This window comes from Agelaius tricolor, unplaced genomic scaffold (assembly GCF_023055355.1).
Source record: "Agelaius tricolor isolate 1412-34295 unplaced genomic scaffold, bAgeTri1.0.p SCAF_30, whole genome shotgun sequence".
Taxonomy (NCBI): Eukaryota; Metazoa; Chordata; class Aves; order Passeriformes; family Icteridae; genus Agelaius; species Agelaius tricolor.
The window spans coordinates 3,643,042-3,664,216 of record NW_027269290.1 but is presented as its reverse complement, the minus strand read 5'-3'; the positions used below and the strand labels follow the sequence as shown (position 1 = coordinate 3,664,216).

General features: G+C 44.4%; 1 protein-coding gene across 3 annotated transcripts in view; it reads right to left on the bottom strand.

Annotated features, from left to right (window-relative positions):
- NGF (nerve growth factor) overlaps nt 1–19,138 on the bottom strand; it is a 28,053-nt gene extending 8,915 nt beyond the window's left edge. For 2 of the 3 annotated variants that reach the window (XR_011682850.1, XM_071450067.1), the window contains exon 1: nt 18,810–18,949. Coding sequence is in view for 1 of the 3 variants with exons in the window: in XM_071450066.1 (XP_071306167.1) it covers nt 18,810–18,900 (91 nt within the window). In the remaining 2 variants the exon portion in view is untranslated. Of the gene's footprint in view, nt 1–18,809 lie in introns of all 3 variants that reach the window. The other variant, XM_071450066.1, reaches the window with a different exon arrangement.
- Nucleotides 19,139–21,175: the final 2,037 nt, after the last annotated feature.

The following is a 21,175-nucleotide window of genomic DNA, read 5'->3' as shown; positions in this document are numbered from 1 at the left end:
AATGATTGGCATGTGATGATTGCTTTGGAACTTTCCATATCGCCTTGGAGCTGGATGTATATATTTTATAGGACTCCAGGGTTTCATATATCCTAATTCATAGGCACCAAGGAGTGACTAAAGATCTCAGGCACTAACTGACAGGAAAACTGCTGCAGGATAAATGGGATAAATCCATCCATATAAAGCTGCTGCCTCCATCCTACCCAGCTGCAGCCAGGATGGGATTGCTGCTCCCTACAATCCCTGTCCAAACACAGCAGGACTCGTTCCCTACTGCTGCTTAAAACAGAGAGTCCAGAGACCTTCCTGGGGCTGGAGCATGGCTTGCCCTTCTCCCCTCTACACCCTTCCCAAATGGATTTAAATTTGGGAATAGTTGGCTTGCTATATTTGGCCCCGAGGTTTCCAATACAAAATTACCAGGAATGAAAGAACTGGAATTTCAGACTTCACAACACTACCAAAACCAAACTGGAATTCAGCTGGGAACAGAAAGTATGAGGGCAGTCAGACTGTGATGTTACATCCCCTCTTACAGCCAAGAGTAGTTAAGGCAGAAAAATACAATATCTTTAGGGCCAGTAAACCTTTCCAACTAGTGATCTTATTCCAGCTATTCAGAAGGGAATATAAATCCTGATTCTTTTCCAAGCCCTGATTAATAAAAACCAGCTGAATCCCAGCAGCAATGCTAGCATTTCATTTTTATTCAGGCCCATAATTTTCATTTATATTCTCCTTTTTCACTTTTCTACAACTGCATTAACAAACTTGAACACAGGGATTTTAGCAATTGCATGTGTTGTAGTGTAAGGCATCAATGTAGTGCCTCCAAAAATGAGGTAGAAAACAAAAATGAGCTGGGATGTCATGATCACATTCCCAAAGGCAGACTCCATCATCTTCAGAGTTTCTCTGGATCATGAATTTGGAAAAGAACATTATGTAAGGAGAAGGAGCTGCCATAAATTATGGCCATGACTTTTCAGACTTTCCCGTTCTATTAATTATTTACATCCAAAAGGAATTTTATCTTCTACAAATCTTCCAGTGTGTTTACAACTATTTTCAATGACTCAATAATATTTTAATGGGGCAGGAATTCTGAGAAGTTCCAAAGGGAAGCTGAAGGGTGTCTGTGCTTGGCAAGTCAGAGTACAGAAGGATGCAGCAAAGGATAGAGTTGAGAGAACTTTAAAATCTCTGTTCTGCTGAACTGAGGGCCTGGCTGCACCTGATAAAAACTTCTATAGCTGTAGCAATTCAAACTGATGTGCTGGATTTTTTTTCCATTGAAAAAACCCTTAAGGATATAGACAAAAATCTCCAAAATTAAATCTTATGACATGGAGGTGCTCTTGTGTTCCCTCAGAGTGCTGAGATAGGGAAGAAACATCAATACTGGAATGGAATCTTGCTTTGCTTGTGTAGGATTTTTCCATCCAGAAATGTCGAGTGGTTTTACAAACACTTAATAAAATGATCCTCCCCACTCACTTATGGTCAGTAGAATTTACTTGTGTAGCATGTGAAGAACCCAAAGAATAACACAGGATTCCTGCCAAGCAGTAGCAATGTTCCTCTTCTCCACTGCTCACCTTCCTTTTGTTGTTTTTTTTTTTTAATTTCTAGGATGTTCTTTCCCATTTTTAAATCTATTTTACTTTCATGAGACCTACAGAATTCAATTGCCTTCTTTAGGGATTGAATTCCCTCTCTTATGATTTACTTTACATTACAATAGGAAAATCATGACAAAAACCCCTAAAATGACACCTTTAGAAATACAAATTCCTTATTTTTATTGCAGCTAGAAATGGGTATTGACCCCAGAGAAGTCACAATCATTCTGTGCCCTTCTTATTACAACTCTCAAGGCATAGGCATAATACTTTGAACTAAAGAAAAATGTTAATATTTTTCCTTAAACTAGCATACCCCAAGGTGAATTGTGTGTACAAAAAACCTCAATCATTGGGCTGTTGCTCATTAGCTGTTTGATTTCTGTATTCTTTGTCATATCCTGTACATTTGAGAAGTATATTGCCATATTTTCTGGACAACTGAACATAAGTTTTGTGTCCTGCTATTCATGAGGCGACCTCCAGGATTTGGGCAGATATTTGTCTGTCTGCTCATTTTAAAGCCTGAGTTTTTTTTCTGCAGATTGTAAAGATGTGGTAATGCCCAAACCCTTGTACTCCACCTGCCTTTCCCATTTGAAATTGAGTTCAAACCAATTTTTTTTTTGAATTCCTAAGCACTCCACTACAGAGGTGTGAAATACAGTGGGTTTTAAACTGAGCCGATGTAAATAAATAGTGATATACTAATATATTACAACATTTTAAAATATATTAAGTAACAGTCTTAGTGTTAAATGTAAACTAAGCAAATACTTTAGTTGGGTGCAAGAAAAACTTTCAGCTTTGAAGGTTTTTTGCTACTTGCTGGTGGCTTAAAAATTTAGTTACCAAAGAGGTGGAAAAAAGGGTTTTCTTTCCCTGCACAGCAGGAGCCTCTTAGATGTGGTGTAGTTTTGAAATGAGAGGGTAAAAACCTCCTAAGAAACAGGGTAGAGATTTCCACAAAAAATCTGGAAACACCACCAAATAAAACAAAGGCAACCACAGAAACACTGAGTTATCAGATTGCAGTGTCATCTTGTAATGTTCTCTGCAAGCACAAGTAGTTCTTGCAGGAGAAATAGGAGTCTCCTGTCATCTAGGGTCGTTTACCAAGAAAAACATGAGGATTTTACAATTGCTTAGACCTTTCAGATATTCCTCCTGATGCTGTGGCTCATCTGAGCACCATCAGAAGGAAACAACAAAGGGGGTTTCACCTTGCAGCTCCTGCACTCCAGACAACAGTGCTGCTTCATTTTCCATGAAGGGACAGAGCTGCTTTGGAAACTGTGCTGCTGCTGGAATTTTTACCCCTGGGCTTTCATACTTTGTATGTCTGTACTCAGCACTTACTGAGGATTAAAGCCTGCTTTCTGTGGAAGTGTGTTGACACCATGCAAAATGCTCCATACCTACATTTTCCCCTGTATGTTTTTCTGAGCTCAGCCTGGGAGATCATCTTGATTACTTGGCAGCAGAGTAAACCACTGCAAAGCACAAGTGTTCAGGATGTTTGGGAAACTGATCCTATTTCTTCCCATGCATTTATTTGCCTTATTGTCCTTATTTGTTCATTGTATTTTAGTGTCTGCATGCCTCAAGTGGTAGAAAAACAAGAGTGGTTTTGCCAGTGTTTGTAATCCATGTGAGTACCAGCTCCTTTTCTCTTTACCAAAACCCTTTTCTGCACCTTTCCTTATGGAGGAGATGGATTAAAAAGCAGCAGGAGAGTGAGACAGCCATCCCTCAAAACCTATTCTCTGGCTCTCTCACTCCTGCCCCCGGTCATGCCTGTGTGTTGACATCCTCTGGTTTGTTTCCTCTCCAGCTCCAAGTGCTGCTCCACGTGCTCTCTGACTCTTTATGTGCAAGGCTCTTGCCTTCTCCTGTCACACATTGAGTCCAGCTGCCTCAGAGCTGCTGCCCCACACAGTCTTGTCTGCAGCACACCTGGGACCTCTTCAGCATCTTGGCTTTCATCTGCTGTGGAAGGTATTTACTCCTTGCTGTGGGATTGTTTGAACTCCTTGCTGCCTTAACTCACAATGCCAGACACCTCTAAAGAGGGGTGGTAACAAAATGTGATGGATTCTGTACATTAGCACCAAAATATATATTCAGAGACACTAATCCAAGTAGTGTTTCCTTGCACTGAGCTAGCACAGAGATTGATTTAGGTGTTACTTCATTCCTATGCTCTGAGAATCTCAGCTCTGCTTCAGCTGCCACCCCAACACCAAACCTGAGGCCAGAGAAGCACAGCCCAAACTTCAGCACTCTCAGCATCCTGAGTGTGTCAGGCAGCTGCTGCACAACAAATCTGCTCATGCTCCCAGAGAGCAGAGACAGTTTGAACTGGGGCCATATTTCATATTTCAGCTGGACCTTGTGGGCTGCTGGGCACAGACCCAGCCAGCAGTGGGGAGTAGGAGTTTTCCATCTTTGTATTATGTCAGAGTCTGAGGGGAGGCAGCTGCTGTGGATGTTTTAAGATAGGAGGTTTTTATTCCCTGCTCACCCATTTAAGGTGAAATGAAATTTAAGGTGACATTTCAGTGTGGGAAGGGGTTTGTTTGTCTGGATCTTGAACCTCTGGAGCCTGACAGCTCTGGAATATCCTCACCTCACACAAAGCTTGAAGGGTGTAACACGCAGAGAAATGAATGATGCTCCCTTGCTGGGAGCCTGCAGCTGTGGCTGGAATAAATGTCTTTGAACATTGATTCAGCTCTCCTGGCCACACAGACCCTCTGTGCAAAAGGACAGCTCAACAGCAGAGTGTCTGCAAAGGAAAGATCAGATCCTGTCTGTGCTGTGGGAATCCTTCAAGCACAGAGCAGACAGCAAAGAAGTTTAAATGAAGTTCAGCAACCTTTGCTTAAGAACAGGAAACAGGGAGTTGGACTGACCTGGCACTCTCAGCAGCTCTTATAAATCTGTGTTTGGCAGCTCACTTGTGTGAGGAGGATTTGAAGGGTCTTTACATTTTCTGGCATCATCTGGTGGTTGAAAGCATTTTTGCTTCAGTACAAATGATAATGGGAAAGATGCCTCTTTTTCCTTTAAACTGTGCCCTTGAGTGTTTCTGTCACATTTTCTAGAACTCTCTTTGGCCCTGCTCTGAGTCTGAACAGCTCTGAAACCCTGAATTGCAACACAGTGCTATCACTGATAGCATTGGACATCTTTGAACAACTCATCCTTCATCTTTCTGTGGGGCTCACTGACTTCCCTGTTATATGGACGTGGAAATTAGGGAATTCTTAAAAAAGTAAGCCAAGATTAGAAGATTACTGTTCCTGTGTTTACCAGCATATTATTTTCCTTGCTAGCTTTTATTATATTAGATATGAACCTTTTTTCCCCCATTTCCACAGTGAGAACAATCAGTGGATTGAATGTGGGAACTCCTGGACTGGGAGGATTAAACTGCTGTAGTGAGTTTCCTCAATCTACATTCACCAAAACAATCTTGCAGAACCTGATTAAACAAAATTTAGTGCTGTGTCACAACCTTAGAGAAAATAGGGGGAAGGAGTGAGGGCAGGAGGGGCTTCTGAAAGCTGTGGAGTGGTACCTTCATATAGCAAGGAGAAGCTACAGAACTGAAAACTTTGTGAATAAAATGTCAAGGCTGCACCTGGTAAGTGAAATACAGCTTGAAGTTCACAGGATCATTAAGGCTGGGAAAAACCTTTAAGATCATGAACACAGCACTGTCATGTCCACCACTAAAGCAAGTCTCCAAGCACCACATCCTCATGTGTTTTGAACATTTCCAGGTATTCCACTCCACTAGTGCCCAGGGCAGCCTGTGGCAATGCCTTCAGTGAAGAAATCTTCACCAGTATCCAATCTTCCCCTGGCCCAGCCTGAGGCTGCTCCCTCTCCTCCTGTCCCTGCTCCCTGGAGCACAGCCCAACCTCCCTGGCTGTCCCCTCCTGGCAGGAGTTGTGCAGAGCCAGAAGTTCCCCCTGAGCCTCCTTTGCTTCAGGCTGAGCCCCTTCCCAGCTCCCTCAGCCCTTTCTGGTGCTCCAGACCCTTCCCCAGCTCTGTTCCCTTCCCTGGACATGCTCCACTCAGATTATGCTTCTTTCAGTTTAATAAGGGAAAAATGCTGCAGAAAAATGCATGAGTGCTCCTGACAGGACAAGATGTTGGGAGCTTTTGGTTGGCAGGGACACCTTCCACCATCCCAGGCTGCTCCCAGCCCTGTCCAGCCTGGCCTTGGGCACTGCCAGGGGGGATCCAGGGGCAGCCACAGCTGCTCTGGGCACCCAGTGCCAGGGCCTGCCCACCCTCCCAGGGAACAATTCCTAATTCCCAATATCCCATCCATCCCTGCCCTCTGACAGTGGGCAGCCATTCCCCTTTTCCTGGCACTCCAGGCTGTCCAAAGTCTCTCCCAGAGCCGCTTTAGGCACTGGAAGGGGCTCTCAGGTCTCCCTGGAAGCTTCTCTATTCCAGGCTGAGCATTCCCAGCTCTCCCAGCCTTCCCTTGTAGGAGATGATGTTGATCCCAGTACAAAATGGAGCCTGTTATTCAAACCAGTGTGGATAAAAAGTCATGGCCTACATGGAGGAGAGCTATCTTTGTGCAAGCTTTGATGTTAAAAAATAGTAACTTGAACTCACAGATGTACTGATTACCCTGCTAAAAGAAGATGTGGAATCTCTTCTCAGAATTACAGCATTTTAATTAGAAGAATGTGAGCAAAGCCTTAATCTTGTTAGTAGGGATAGATACGGATGAGGCAGAAACAAAATCCACAGCAACACAGTCCAAACACAAAAAGCTGTCTTGGATGTTGGTAACAGCACCAGAACTGCTCCCTGCCACTGCTTTTCCTGCAAGACTAAGCTTGACACTGACTAAGTTGGAAGAAATTGCTCCTCTGCCTTGTAGCACTGAGCTACATCACACACAGCTGTGTGAAAAAAAATAGCTGAAATGTGGGAAAGGTACTTCAGGTTTACAAACCAAATCCACAGATACTTGATTATTCTCTTTAAAGTTTCTTTGAGCCCTTCTAAATTCTTGTGACATTCAAGGATCAATAAGAATCTCATCTGTAGCTGATTCTGACAGATGTTAATCTTTGCCTTGGCTTTGCAGTCTGCTTGAAATAGTGCTTGTTCCTTCATGTCAGGCCTCTGGCAATGCTTACAGAGCCAGGATTACAGTCTCCAGTCAATCCCATTTGTACTGTCATTAACTTTCTAAACTGTTCCCCATAGCTGGCAATCTTTCCATGCTTGGAGATCTACTTAGTGGGAAGCTGGGAGAGTGATGGGTTTTGCCTGTCTGGAATTATTGTGCCTTTAATTGAGATTTGTTTAATTTTGTCATTAAGTCCATTTACATTGTAGGCATTTCATGACCATGATTACACACTGTGACTGTACCCTGGCTGTGTTTTGTGCCATTTACCTATTAAAGAAAGAGAAATAAGCTCTGTGTTTACTTAAGATTTTTACAAGTAGCCTTTGTTTTTTTTCTTCCATTTACTTATTTAATAAATTAACTTAATTTTTGGATTGGAAAAAATTGCTCATGTGCAGATTCTGTGCTGTGTTTCTAAGGAAATTACTAGATTTATTTGGCAAAATACAGGTGAGGATTCCATATCTGTTTGTCTGTAAGGAATTGTCAGAACCCATAAACATGGGAATTATGGTTGATTCCAAATTAGGGACACATCTCAATCAGAAAGCAACAGGAATGGGAACATTTCTCCTGCAAACAAGGACTTTGTGGTGAACAGAAATCCCTGGGTGCAGCTTTTCTGAGTGTGTCCCTCAGTCCCAGAGGTGTGGGAGGGCTTGGAGCAGCCTGGTCCAGTGAAAAATGTCCCTGCCCATGGCAGGGGTGGGATGAGATGAGCTTGAAGGTCCCTTCCAGCTCAGACCAGGGTGGGATCTGTAATTCCATGATTCTCTGACAGGTCAGGTGCTGGTTTTTGTTTTTTTTTCATCCAGGACTCCAACAGTCAGGGGTGCAGGTGACTTTCCTTCTCCCAGAATGTGAGTCAGGGGTGAGCAAAGCTGTGGGAGTTTCAACACGAGTTCGATAGTGATCACTCCAGCAGCTGGGGAAGCCAAAGTCTTGCTTCTTAACAGGAGAAAAGAAAGCTGATTAATCAGCTGAGTCATCCTGCTCTGCCTCAGTGCTGGTATGAGTGGCATTCCCTATGGATCAGCCTATTCTGAGGGAAAAGCCAAACCATAATCAAGGCTAATTGACTGAGCTCAATCAAATGTTTCAAAATACCACCCGTGAGTTTGACATCAAATAAAAAGCAGGGATATTCCCAGGCAGACAGTTAATTGCTTCCTGGAAACCTGTTCTTTGCAATAATTTGGAGATTTTCACCAGTGCTCCCTTTTATTTCCATTCCCTAGGCTTACAGTGCAATGTACAGATTAACAGACTGGAACAAGACACTTGCCCTCTCACCTTTCTTCTTCTGAATGATGCTGCAGTGCTGCCTTGTCTCTGAGACAGAAAATTTGCAGCCTCCAGGAGTTAAAACAACTTTTTAGAAGGTTTTAGAAAGATAAATAATATCAACTTCTTGCAGCTATTAGTACTAGCACTAAAAATTGCAGTATTTTAGAGCAAAGCCAGTAGGCTCTTTAGTCATTATGTTTAGAGAATTAATCCCAGAAGGATATTTCGATGGGTTTTGTTTCTTACATCCAGCAGAAACTGTTTCAAAGAGGAGCTGAAATGTCAGACTTGTTACAAGAGTTTGTCTGGTGGAAAATAACGGTGGAGTTTAAACATTTGTCTGATGTGCCCCAGGTTGTGTGCAGTGATGAAAAATCAGCAGCACATCTGTAAATGAATCATCATTTTCCCTGCACGCACATGCTTGCACAATTTTATCAGCTGCTTGCTTTGATGAATATTTGATATTTGTCATGTGTAGCTATCCCATCCCATTGTAATATCAGAAATTCCAAGCACGATTAACAGCTGAATTTGATGTCACAGTTAACGAGCCACAGTCCTCCTGTGACCCAGGGCAGCAGCACACAGGGTGAGCCAGCCTTGAGTCAGCAGGGATAGCAGGGCTGCAGTAACAGCACCAACATCTGGCTGCCAACCCTGCAGCTGGATTGGACATTTCCTCACCTGGCTGGGTGTGCAGAGCAGGTGGCACAGGACCTCAGGTGAGGCCCAGCATTTGAAAGAATCAATATGGAATCCTGGAATGCTGTGGTTGGAAGGGACTTTAAAGCTCATCCAGCTCCAACTCCAACACCTCCCACTGTCCCAGGTTGCTCCAAGCTCCATCCAGCCTAGCCTTGGGCACTGCCAGGCATCCAGAGGCAGCCACAGCTGGTCTGGGAAACCATTCCAGCCCCTCCCCACCCTCACAGGGCAGAATTCCTTCCCAATATCCCACTTAAACCTTTCAGCCTTTCTGTCCAAGCCAGTGTTTGGGTTTCACAAGGAATCTGGGAATGCTCAATCCAGAACTTCTGAAGTTCTCCTTTCTAGGAGCACCGGGGGTAGGACAGTGGGGACAGATGGAGATGAGAGATCTCTGCAGCCAGGGCTTGGAACTTGTGGGTTATTGCAAAGGGCCTGGGTGCAGGCCCCTGCTGGGAGCTGCCAGCCACAGCTGGAGCAGGACTGAGAGAAGAGAGGGGCAGAGAGGATGAGAGAAGGAGAGAGGTTCCCGTTACAATACCATAAATCTTCTGTGTTGAATATTCTGATTCTCACTGACCAATCTAGTACAAGATACAAATCCTGTAGCATTTCCATACAGCCTATAAGAATCATTACATTACCACACTGTGTTACATTTTAAACCCTACAAATTCCTCTTTGGGCCCCTTCTGCCAACCCTAAAAACTACTCTTTGGAAACCCTAAAAACTCCTCTTTGGGCCCCTTCTGCCAAGCTGTAGGGTCTGCTCTGCCCCTTGGGGCCTGTCTGCAAGCAGAGGGTGTTGTTCCATCAAAAGGGGATCACCTTCAGTGGCCACACCATTGTTTTCCAGTTGTTCAGTGACTGAGGGATCTCAAAGCTTGCTTTCATTTCAATCTCACTTATAGTTTCCGTATTCTCAAAATCTTTTGCCAGACAATCATATTTGTAAGGCTTTCCTGTTTCATCTTCCCCAACACTCTTTCAGTTTCTGGGATCCTCTGGGAAGGTCCTGCTGGGACCTCCCAGCCCTGGGATGTGGGTTTGACCTTTGTTGTGGGGCATTGGTCACAACAGGGGCTGCAGAATGATTTCATGGGTGTGGTGGTGTTCAAGCAAAGGTTGGGCTTGATGATCTTGGAGGTCTTTTCCAACCTTAATGATTCTGTAATAAATTCCATGCTCTTTTTCCCCACATAATCATAATTCTGGTTTGGATTTCACTTAAAAATCCATCACTCTTCTGCAGCAGGACATGAACACAGGTGCCACAGGCTTCACCTCTTCTGTACCTCCACAAAACACATCCAGAAAACTCCCAAATCTGAATTTCCATGGGGGTTGTGCCAATATTAATTAGTACAAATAACCTGATATATTTGAAATTAGCTGTCATTATAACACTTCACCCCATATGTAACCAAGTATTTTCCTTGTCTGGATACTTGCTGTGCACCTTGTATTTATTACAGTGTTATTTGTTAATGCTTTTGTGTGGTGAATCAGTTGTCAGGAAGAATCATTGTGGTTACAAAAAAGCAGTTTTATTGTGAACTATAAGGAAGAAAATATGGATGAAGATGGAGTGGGAGGAGACAGAAGATGACATTTGTAGCCAGATGTGATTTGTAGTATGAAAATATTAAATGCTGTTGAAAAGTGGGACTCCACAAATTATTGACATAATTGTGGCAATAGGAATAAATTTTCTTTGGTATTTGCCTATTTTTGCTACAATTTTCCTCAGATGATGAATACATGAAAATTTTACATTGTCTAACACAAAAAAATTGGCTTTTTATTCTGTTTTTTAAAATAACATATGTCTAGCAGATTTCTAACTGAACCATCTTTTAAAGAAGCCTATTGTGACTGAATTTTGCATCTTTCAACTTTTCTCTGGGGTTTCTTTGCATTAGTATTAGGTTCAAAGCAATAATCAAGGTCTAATCCTCACAAGATCATTTTTGCCTGCTTAAAATGAAAACCAGAGGGGAGTTTTGCTGATTAGGTGTGTATTTCATTTCTGTGCACAATGCCAGAGTTTAAATACATGTCACTTGGAAATGAGCTTTTGCAAATTCAAAGGGAGAGAGATGAACTTCAAATCTAAACTTTAAACCTCACATCAGTTTTCCTGTGGCACTGGAGATGTGTTATTTTCACAGAAAGCATTTCCTTTGGCTTTCAAGTGATGGCACAAGCAAGTGCTGAAGACTGAATTCAAATTACTCGAATTCTATTTAAAATTTGAAATCCTGAACAAAGGGGAGACATTCTGCAGGTCATTAAATTGTTTTCTAATTTCTTTGCTTTCAAAGAGGAGGGAAGAAATGAGAAGGAAAGGGCCACACACTTTTCTCTCTCAGAACACACAGAAAAAAGAAATGGTCTCTAGAACAGCCCTGCCCAGCACCAGGAACGTGCACCCAGGCAGAGCTCATGGATCAAACTCCCTCTGATGCTTTGGATTCTGGATGCTTTGCCAAAACCAGAAACTCACACTTTTGGCATAGATAAAGTGTCCTGGAATGTGAAGCTGAGCAGTGACCCTTTGCACTCTCCTCTTTACAGCTTGTGCCTGAGAAAATGATGAGAGGAAGGTTTGGCAGGAGGGACTGGGCAGGGAGTGTTTGGATCCAAGCAGGACAAAAACGTGGATGTTGAATGTTCAGAGCACTGATAACACCAATCATGGAATTCCAGGATGGTTTGGGCTGGAAGGGACCTCAAAGCTCATCCCATTCCACCCCTTCCACAGGCAGGAACACCTTCCCCTGGACCAGGTTGATCCCCAGTAATGAGAGAAGGGATGGAAAAGATTTTTGACATGGAAAATAAACCCACACCTCACTTCAGTAGCTTGTTCTGTGCTGATTGGTTTCTCTTGATACACTTCATGTACTTTCTCCTCCCAGGTAAGAAGTGCAGTTACTATGATCAGTTTTGCTGAGGGATATGGCTCAAATTGCTTACACTGAGCAGAAACAAAAATAATCAACTTATTCCTTTTTAGAGAGAACCCTTCAATGTCCTCTCAGCAAAGGACAATGACCAGGTGAAGGGCTTGATGTCTCTGGCAGGGGCAAACAGAAGATTCTAAGAGCAAAGTGAGCAAAATCTCAATAATTCACATAAACAGATTGTATGGCTGTGGGAATGCACCCACCTCAAACCCCTTGCTGGTCTGGTGCTGGAGAATGTCCCAAAAGGATCATGGAATAATGGGCAGGAAATGATGCACTGGGAAAATGCAGGCTGTGTCATCCACCACAGGGCAAAGCTCTTTGTGAACAAGCACAGGTCTTCTCTCATACCTGACTCATCCAGCACATAAAGTCGTCAAAGAAAAAGAATAAAAGCTATATTTCAAAATAGAAAAACATATATTCTGTGAGCCAAAGCTCTTAAATGTATCATAATCAAAATATTACGTAGTAATGAGGTACCTGGCAAATCCCCATCACAAAAATTCCTGAAGAACTCTTTTTTTTTTTTTTTTTTAAGAGCCTGGATCACATATGGTTGTGTCAGGAACAAAATAAAATAGTCAAAGTGAAGCAGTGAACCAGACCAGTAAAAAAAAAATCTGTGTCACCTTTCTACTTATACAACAAGGGGAAATACATAGTGATTAAGAACTGGAAAAATCAAAATAGTAGTTTTTCACCTTGCAAAGCCATAGTTGGCAAATAGAAAGTTATCAAACACATAATCTGCTTCCCAGCTGTATTTACACTGGGCTAATTTACTCATTGGAGGCCAGAACTGTCAGAATCAGTGTAATCTTTATAAATTTCCTGGGCAGTTAAGAAGTTAATGGAGGCAGTTTTCACTGCATCCTCTTTAAAGCAGCAACATTTCTCACAAATATGGCAGATCAAAAGAAATTACCAGCCCTGAGTTCCAAACCAGATTCATTTTATCCATTAGTCATTCATTTAATTCATTCCTTTGATTTTATTCTTGGAGGAGCTTCATGTTTGCATAACATAAATGGTCATTATGGTTTAGTGGGCATCGTGGTGTTTGTCAAAGGTTGGACCTGCTGACCCTGGAGGTCTTTCCCAACCTTAATGACTCCATGATTCTGTGATTTTGTCAATAATACGTCAACCAAGGCCCAGAAAAAAAAAAAATCAAAGAGCTGGTTTTACTCTCTGGTTGTTTTTTGTCTGTCTTTTGTGCTTGAATGCCAGTTAGGATTTTGATTCCTAGCAAGTCAACAGGAGCAGAATCTGAACTTTTATTGGCACGTTGTTATGGACCCCATGGGGACAGGAAATTGGATTTTGGAGCCAGGAAGATAAACGAGGGAAAGACTTTTTGGAACCAGTTTATGGTCTGTGTTCATGCTCAGTTTTAGAAAACCCTGAATTAAAGAAGTCTTGAACTACCTCAAGTGGTCTGATCACTGCAGGTTTGATTTCTGTCACACTGAGAGGGGATTGTGCCAGGGTTTGGTTGGAAGTCCAGGCCAGGGAGCTCCTCCCTTGGTGCACTGTCACCACCTCCCTTGGTGCATTGTCACCATCTCCCTTGGTGCATTGTCACCATCTCCCTTGGTGCATTGTCACCATGTCCTTTAGTGCATTGTCACCATGTCCTTTAGTGCATTGTCACCATCTCCCTTGGTGCATTGTCACCATCTCCCTTGGTGCATTGTCACCATGTCCTTTGGTGCATTGTCACCATGTCCTTTGGTGCACTGTCACCACTTCCCTTGGTGCACTGTCACCACTTCCCTTGGTGCACTGTCACCACCTCCCTTGGTGCACTGTCACCATCTCCCTTGGTGCATTGTCACCATCTCCCTTGGTGCACTGTCACCTTCTCCCTTCGTGCATTGTCACCATCTCCCTTGGTGCACTGTCACCTTCTCCCTTCGTGCATTGTCACCGCCTCTCAGTTTCCTCCAGGAAATGCCACTGTGAAATGTGGCAGTAACGTCCATGAGAGAGGGCAAGGAGGAATGGCTTTACACTGAGAGAGGGCTGGGTTAGATGGATACTGAGGACAAATTCCTCCCTGGGAGGGTGGGCAGCCCTTGGCACAGGTACCCTGAACAGCTGGGGCTGCCCCTGGATCCCTGCAAGTGTCCAAGGCCAGGTTGGACAGGGCTTGGAGCAACCTGGGACAGTGGAAGGTGTCCCTGCCATGGCAGGGGGTGGGATGGGATGAATTCCCTTCTCAGCCAAACCATCCTGGGATTTTATATGATAAAACCCATCCCAGCAACAGTGTGTGCCTGATACATCCTGATTTGGGTCATCTGGTGGTGTCAAGCACTGTGCCATAAAATCTCAAAGCATCTTGGAAATGCTGGAGCCTGGGGGAATAAAGGAGAAAGGTGATAAACAGCTGCCTCCAAGATAAGGAACAGTCAGAGGTGTTTCATTCAGTCAGCAGTGGCCTGAGGCAGCTCAAAGGATGGCAGAAAAACCATCGAATGTTATTTCAAACTACCTGCTGCAGTCATTTGAATTTAGACATTATGGCAGAGCCTCCTTGGTGTGTATTCAGGGCCTGATTTCTCCTTGCACTGGGCAGCTTCCAGCTGTGTGCTGGCTCCAAGGACTGAGCAGCACTTTGCTGATTCTCTCCTGCTCTCCAGCCCTGGTGTGATCTCAGTGTCTCTCCCAGGAGCTGTTCTGACTCTGGGCTGCTGGAGCCAGCTCTGGATGTCCTTGGTGACTCCCCAGCTCTCTGCCAATGCACTCAGGTTCTTGGCATCCAGGATTCACTGCTGGCGTTGCCATTCTCTGCTGCATTTCTCAGGGTGATGCAGTTCTCAGAGTGAAAGGTTTTGCCAGTGTAATTAATGAGGCATTGCCCTGCTACTTTTTACTTGAGATTTATTTGTGCATAATATTTTTTGTGGAAGCTGCTAGAAAAGACCTGAGCTCAGTAAAAATTTTCAAATAAGATGCCAGCTCCCTATGAAGGCCACATTGAGATGAGATAAAATGGTATTTCCCCATTTCAGTGAATTTCACAAGATGCTCCAGGATTCACAGGCCCTTCTCCACTGTCTCAGACACTGATTTGCCTGAGGAGCTGTAAATCTCATCACTGATGTCTTTCTGTGCTGGTAACATCCATGAACACTGGCCTACACCTAATCCTTGAGCAAACACCAAAATGAGAGATGTATTTTACCTCTTGCCATTCTTTCACCAATGAACTGGTAACCTGCAGCAAATATTAGTGTCACCTTTTTGGGGTGGGTGAGGTGGAGTATTTGACAGCTGAAGCACCAAGGAGAAGGAATTAGAGCAGCAGGTCAGGAATTCTGCCTCCTGCAGCCCCTGGGGATGGCTGGGGAGGGGGGGGACAGCAAATCCTTGGGCTGCTCTCCCACCCTGAGGTGGTTCTGGAAGCACAGACTGATGGAACCACAGGCAGCAGCTTTGTTCTCAGTGTGCCTGAGCGCTCCCTGAGGCCTGTGACCTGCAATATCCATGGGGAAGAATTACAGAGCTCCTTTATGCCCAGAGGGAGGAACACCTTGTTTTGTTTGCCTTGACTTTGCCACCTGCCAGTTTTATTTCCTGCTCCTCGATTTTGACAACAGCCATTTCCTCTCTACATCTTAAGGACAACTGTGACTATAAATATCTCCCTCACACCCCTGCTCAGCCATCTCTTTTCCAGACTTAGAAATCATAATCTCTGTAGTTTCTCTAAATACAGAAAATGTTCCAGGCTTTCATCATCCTGCACCTTTTCTTGTTTTGCTTTATCCTTTTATCCTTGTAACCAGTGACCAGAGGTACCAGCAGTGCCCAGGATTTGGGGATGGGATGGGTTTATATTGAAGGTCTGAGATCTTCTTTCCCCCAAATTCCTTTAGTATTAGTGGCCTTGGGCAGACAAGAGTGTACATAACTCACAGTGATTGATACTGTGATTTCTTGGCAACAGCAAAAATGATCTTGCTTTGCTTGACCACATAATTTTTGTGAATAAATTTACATACACACACACACACACACACACAAATATTTAATGAATTCTGTGGGGCTGCACAAAGGGCATTGTGGGGAGAGAAAAAGCCACAACACATCCCACAGGACATCTGTCCCTGACCTTTGGTTGGAGAAATGTTCTCAAATGCTTTGGCCTCTGTGACCCTGCCCAGGTCAGGCACAGCACAGGGAGAGTTTCCTTCTGGCCAGGGCAGGAATGCAGTTGTAGGAGCATGGGTGGATGGCTTTTTGCTCCCACAGGAGCATGGAATCATTCAGGGTGGAGAAGACCTCTAAGAAAATTGAATCCACACAGCACCACTGAGCCACGTCCCGAGTGCCACACCTGGGCATTTCCAAACACTTTAGGTGTGTGGTGACTCCAGACCTGCCCTCAGTCCCAATACCTGGCAGCCCTTTCAGGGCAGAAATTTTCCATAATATCCAACCTGACCTTCCCCTGGCACACCTTGGGGCCAATTCTGCTTGTCCTGTCCCTGTTCCCTGGAGAAGATCCCGACTGCCCCAGCTGTCCCCTCCTGTCAGGAGCTGTGCAGAGCCACAAGGGCCCCCCTGAGCCTCCTTTGCTCCAGGCTGAGCCCCTTTCCCAGCTCCCTCAGCCCCTCCTGGAGCTCCAGCCCCTTCTCCATCCCCACTGCCCTGGACAAGTCTTTTTCCTTTCTTTCTGTCCACGAGATAAACTGGTGGGAAGAGGTCTTGCCTCTTTCTCAGGGAATAGAATGAGATTTAATAAATATTTGGGTGTAACAAATCCTTTGCCCAAGCAGCTGCCGGCAGAGGTCAGCGTTGCTGTAGCTGGGCTGGAAGGGGTTGAGTTTCCCTGGCTTTTATTGGCCCCACATTTGGGATTGACAAACATTTCCTACCCCACCAATCCAGTGCTCACTGTTGCTGCTAGAGCACTGAATCTTCTGGAATGCAACCATGGGTTTTAGTAACCCTTTATCTTTTTTTTTTTTTCTTTATCAGCAGTTTGTTTGTAAAATGTAGATGAAAAAAATCAAAGATTTCTGTTAACTTCTTAAAACTACCAGTATTTTTCCACGTGCCTTTAATTTTAGTCAGTAATGCTGATTAGTACATATGCAATATTCTCCTAGTCCTAAAAGAATTTTGTAAGGAAACAAAAAACCAATTAGTAGAATCTGTGCTTGAAGGAACATTTATATGGCCAAAGCCATGGAGCAGTAGGGAAATTTGTGGGCTTTACTCTATTGATTGAAACAATCTAGTTTTTAATGTGTTCTATTTGACCCTTGTTCCAGACATCCCATTAAATAAAGATATTTTACACTTGAAAATGCTAATCTGAATACGTATTTTAGGTCTTTTTCTAAACTAGTTTTTCAATTAATATCTTGTGGTTATTTCATAGGCTGCTCAGTTACCCTATGAAGTAATTGTTTATTTAGCATATGGGTTAAAATGATGCTTGTGCTCATTGTAACTCTCCACTGAACTTAAATGAAGACATCTAAAAATATAATTTCAGACCTTGGTGGGGAAAAGGGGCACTGCTGAGCTACGAGGATGAGGAAATAGAGCCACAGTTACTTTCTTTACCACCTTGTTGGGAGGGCCAGATCCCCCCAGGGTGAGTGGCTGGGATTGATCAAGCTGTGAAATCACTGGTTCTGCACAGATGTGTCAGAGGGGGCTCCTCTCCAGACCTCGCTGAGATTTGTTTTAAAATGATTCATATCTATGATTATTAATACATTCTAAGGCCTTTAGAGTCTTTCTTATCATACTTGAGAACTCTCCAATATATTTGATTCATCGTTCAAATCCCTTCGTTCCATCCCTGTAATCTCTTGGGGAAGTGCAGAAAATGTTGTAACCCTCTGAATTTCAGACAAAACTGCCTGAAATGGCATTTGGCAGTGGGATTTTAAAAGGCTGTTTGCCACAATATCTGAACCAGCTCAGAAGTGCCATAAGCAGGAATGTACAGACAAATCAGCTCCCTCTCTGTCTTATTGCAGATCATTGTCACATTTTAGTTTGGCTTAGTAAAAAAAGTGCCCCAAAAACTTTATAGTGATACCCTAATGCATGAAAACATCCATAAATTATCTAACAGCCACAATGCAACTTCCAAGTTGTGACAACTTGGAAAACCAGCCTGACAAGCACGCTCACTTTTGGTGTTTTTCTAAAACTTCTTGAGCTTTATAAGGAGAATTTAAATTGAAGAAAGAACCGAAGCACAAACACTTTTTGTTCTCAGCACACAAATTCCTTCTGTCTCCCTGCCTGGGGTCCCTGTTTTTATCTGTGAGCAGTGTCTCAGCTAAAACAGTGTTATCACCAGCTATAAATCAATAAACATTGTCAGCTCCATCCTGTCACTACACACAGGCAGCGGGGAGGTCGTGAGCTTTTCCAAGTGGACATCCCAGAGGATCCATGGTCTCTGCTGAAGCACTGCTCTGTCTGCAGCTAAAAGGATCCTGCCTTGGGTCAGTCACGCTTTGATTTAGCAGAATTCCTATTTATTTATATTAGTAAAGAAAGAAAGGAGTTTTTATCTAGACTAGAATTATCACAGGGCATGGAAAAAAGGAAATAAGAAAGCCTCAATATTCAGAACAAAGCCAGTAAAGAATTTTCATATAGGTGCAACTGCTGTAGAATGCAAATAAAACTAAGTTCCCATATACCTGGATAAAAAGAGTAAGAGCACTTGCATTTCCTTGAGATTAAGCTGCTCTGGCTAAAGATGTTTTTCAAGCTCTAAGCTTATCCACAGCTGCCCCACCAACACCTTCCAGATGTGCGTGCGGCCAAACCTGCCTTGAGCAGATGCGATTTTCGTTTCCACCAACCCACAAGCAAGCAGCGAGCGCTCCGTGCTGCACAGGCATCCCATCCCACCTTATCCCACCGCATCCCACCGCATCCCACCGCATCCTGCCCCATCGCATCGCTCCGGAGGAGGCTCCGGAGGCTGCTCTGGAGCGCGGAGCCGGCGCTGGCCGCGCTCCGGGGCCGCGCTCCGGTGCCGCTCCCGCCCCGCTCGCTCACCTGGGAGCCGCAGCGCTGCTCGCCGCTGCCCGAGGCTGTCCAGGCTGTCCGGGCTGCTGTGACACCCCTGTCCTCGGCCCCTGTGAGCCATTCACATCGCCGCTGCCGTGGCAGCCTCATTCAGCGCTCGGGGCTCCGCTCTGATTCACGGCGAGCCGGCTCCCTCTGGGTCCTAGCGCTTGTGGACGTGTGGGAGCTGCACGGGCTCGCAGGAATTCAGCGCTTGGCTCGCTGCCGAGCGCAGGCAGGGATGCACAGATGTGCAGTGAAAGTTTCAAAGCCTTGGCTGCTCTGGGAGTGCGCTCGCACAACGCCCCGAGAAGGCTCCGGCTCGGCCGTGCCGCTGGCAGCGACTGAATCCCTCTGCGAGGGGGGTTTGTCCTCTGCCTTCCCTCTCTGCATCCTAATCCTTGCCCTCGATTTAAAGATGAGGGCTCCCAGAGGGAAACTCCCAGCTCCCCGGTGGGAAAATCATCTCCAGAGCTCTGTGCTCATCTCAGGAGTGGGGAACAAACCTGTAGGAACAGTAATGGTTAACTGGGGAAGGAGGGGACTGGTTCCCTACAGAAACCGTGCAGTCCCCATTATCAGCTGGCTGTAACTGGGGTCAGCCAAGCACTGGTTGAGAGTAGCAAAGAAATATTTGACCCTGACTTGAGGCAGAGGAAAAGATTATATAAGAATCCTTCCAAGTGAAATATTGTGTGTTTAACACGCTTACCTTCAGCAACAAAGAGATATGGAAATGTTTTCCAGCGTGTTTGAGGAGAGGGATTAAGTAGTTTACAAGGGAACAGCACTGGGATTTGGGCAATGGTAAATACAGGAAAGAAATGTAAAAATTTAAAACTTTGTAAAATATATATATATAAGGCAATTTGGCTAAAAACTCTACTCTCAAAAAAGTTGGCAGCTCTGTTGAGGATTATGAAGCAGCCCCTTAGAATTTCATAGTTCTTGTTCTGGCACAGTGGAACCTTTGTGATTACGCAGACCCAAGGAAAAAAAAAATTAAAAGCAGATCACTGCATTTTATCTAAGTGGAAGTAATCAAACACTTTTTGATTCCATCCAGGAGAGGGCAGCCAGCTGGAGAGACTGGTCCTTAAATCCTTTGGGAAAGGGAAAGATGTGTGGAAGGCACTATGTAAAGGAGAAGAGCAAGGAGGCAGAGTAGCCTTGAGATAATCAAGTTCTCTGCCATGGGGATGTGCTGCTTTCTGGACCTGGAGCACCCCTATCCTCATGTTTCATTAGCACCAGCAGAAAAACCTTAAATTCCTTCCCCACAGAGCCAAAGTGCCTTCAGAGCTAGATTGATTCTTGGAGGTGATGTGTGTTTAAAATTGCCTGGAATATCCTTTAGGAAATTGCAGCACAAAATGGTGGATGGGACTGCTGAAATTGCCTTTCCCATTTGCCAGGATTATGCAGATTGCTTTGTTTTTCTCCAAGAAAAATGCTTCTGCACATGGTGGCAGCCACAGGCCAAAGTGTGTCTTCATTTACACAGGGAGAGTTTCTTCAGATGTTGCCTGCAAACCTTGACCTGGGGATTTGGCCAAAGCCTCAGGGTCCATGGCAGAACTGCCAGGCTGTGCCAGTGCTGAGCATTTCTCTGGCCTCATTAGGACATCCTCTGATTAGGACTTGGTGCTGGAAAATTGGAAAGAGCCTTAGAGCTCATTGTGACTGCAGTAAACAGCATCAGATGAGAGCTATAAAATGATAGGATTTTTTCTTTTCTTTACATAAAAGTTAGTGCACACTTGTGTTGAGCATCTCTAAGAGTATTTCTTGGCAAGAACTGCCTGTTTTTTCTTAAAAGCTCCTTTGGACACAGTAATCAACAATACATTGTGTTTGTACTTAATCTGTATCACCAGCACTAATTTCTAGAAGAAATCCTCCTCTTGTCCCACATTCTCATTCCCCCTGAGCTCTCCCCAGCAGGCTGATGGTAGCAGGGAAGGAGCAGGAGCTTGTCTGCTCTTCCTGACGTTCCCATGTCACCCAAACAAACACCAAGTCAGCTCTTGGGGAAGGTGTGGCAGCACTGCAGGGAGAGGAATGTCAGATCCCAGGGCATTGCTGTGCTCAGAGGTGAATCCTCCTCCTCCCTCAGCAGTGGCTGGAGGCTCAGATTTAAGGAGGAAAGCCTTGCTCAACCCCTCCATGAGCTGAGGCTTCTCTTGCTTTGCCAGGGGAGGGATTGGAGTGTTAGGAGAAGGAAAGGATGTGCTCTGGAGTCAGAGAGGCAGCTGGATAAAGAGTCTTGTGAGCACAGGATGAATGAATCCTGATTCCTGCTTTGCATCCAGTTATTTTTCTGCTTCTACCACAGTTTAAAGTCTCCCATGATCTCT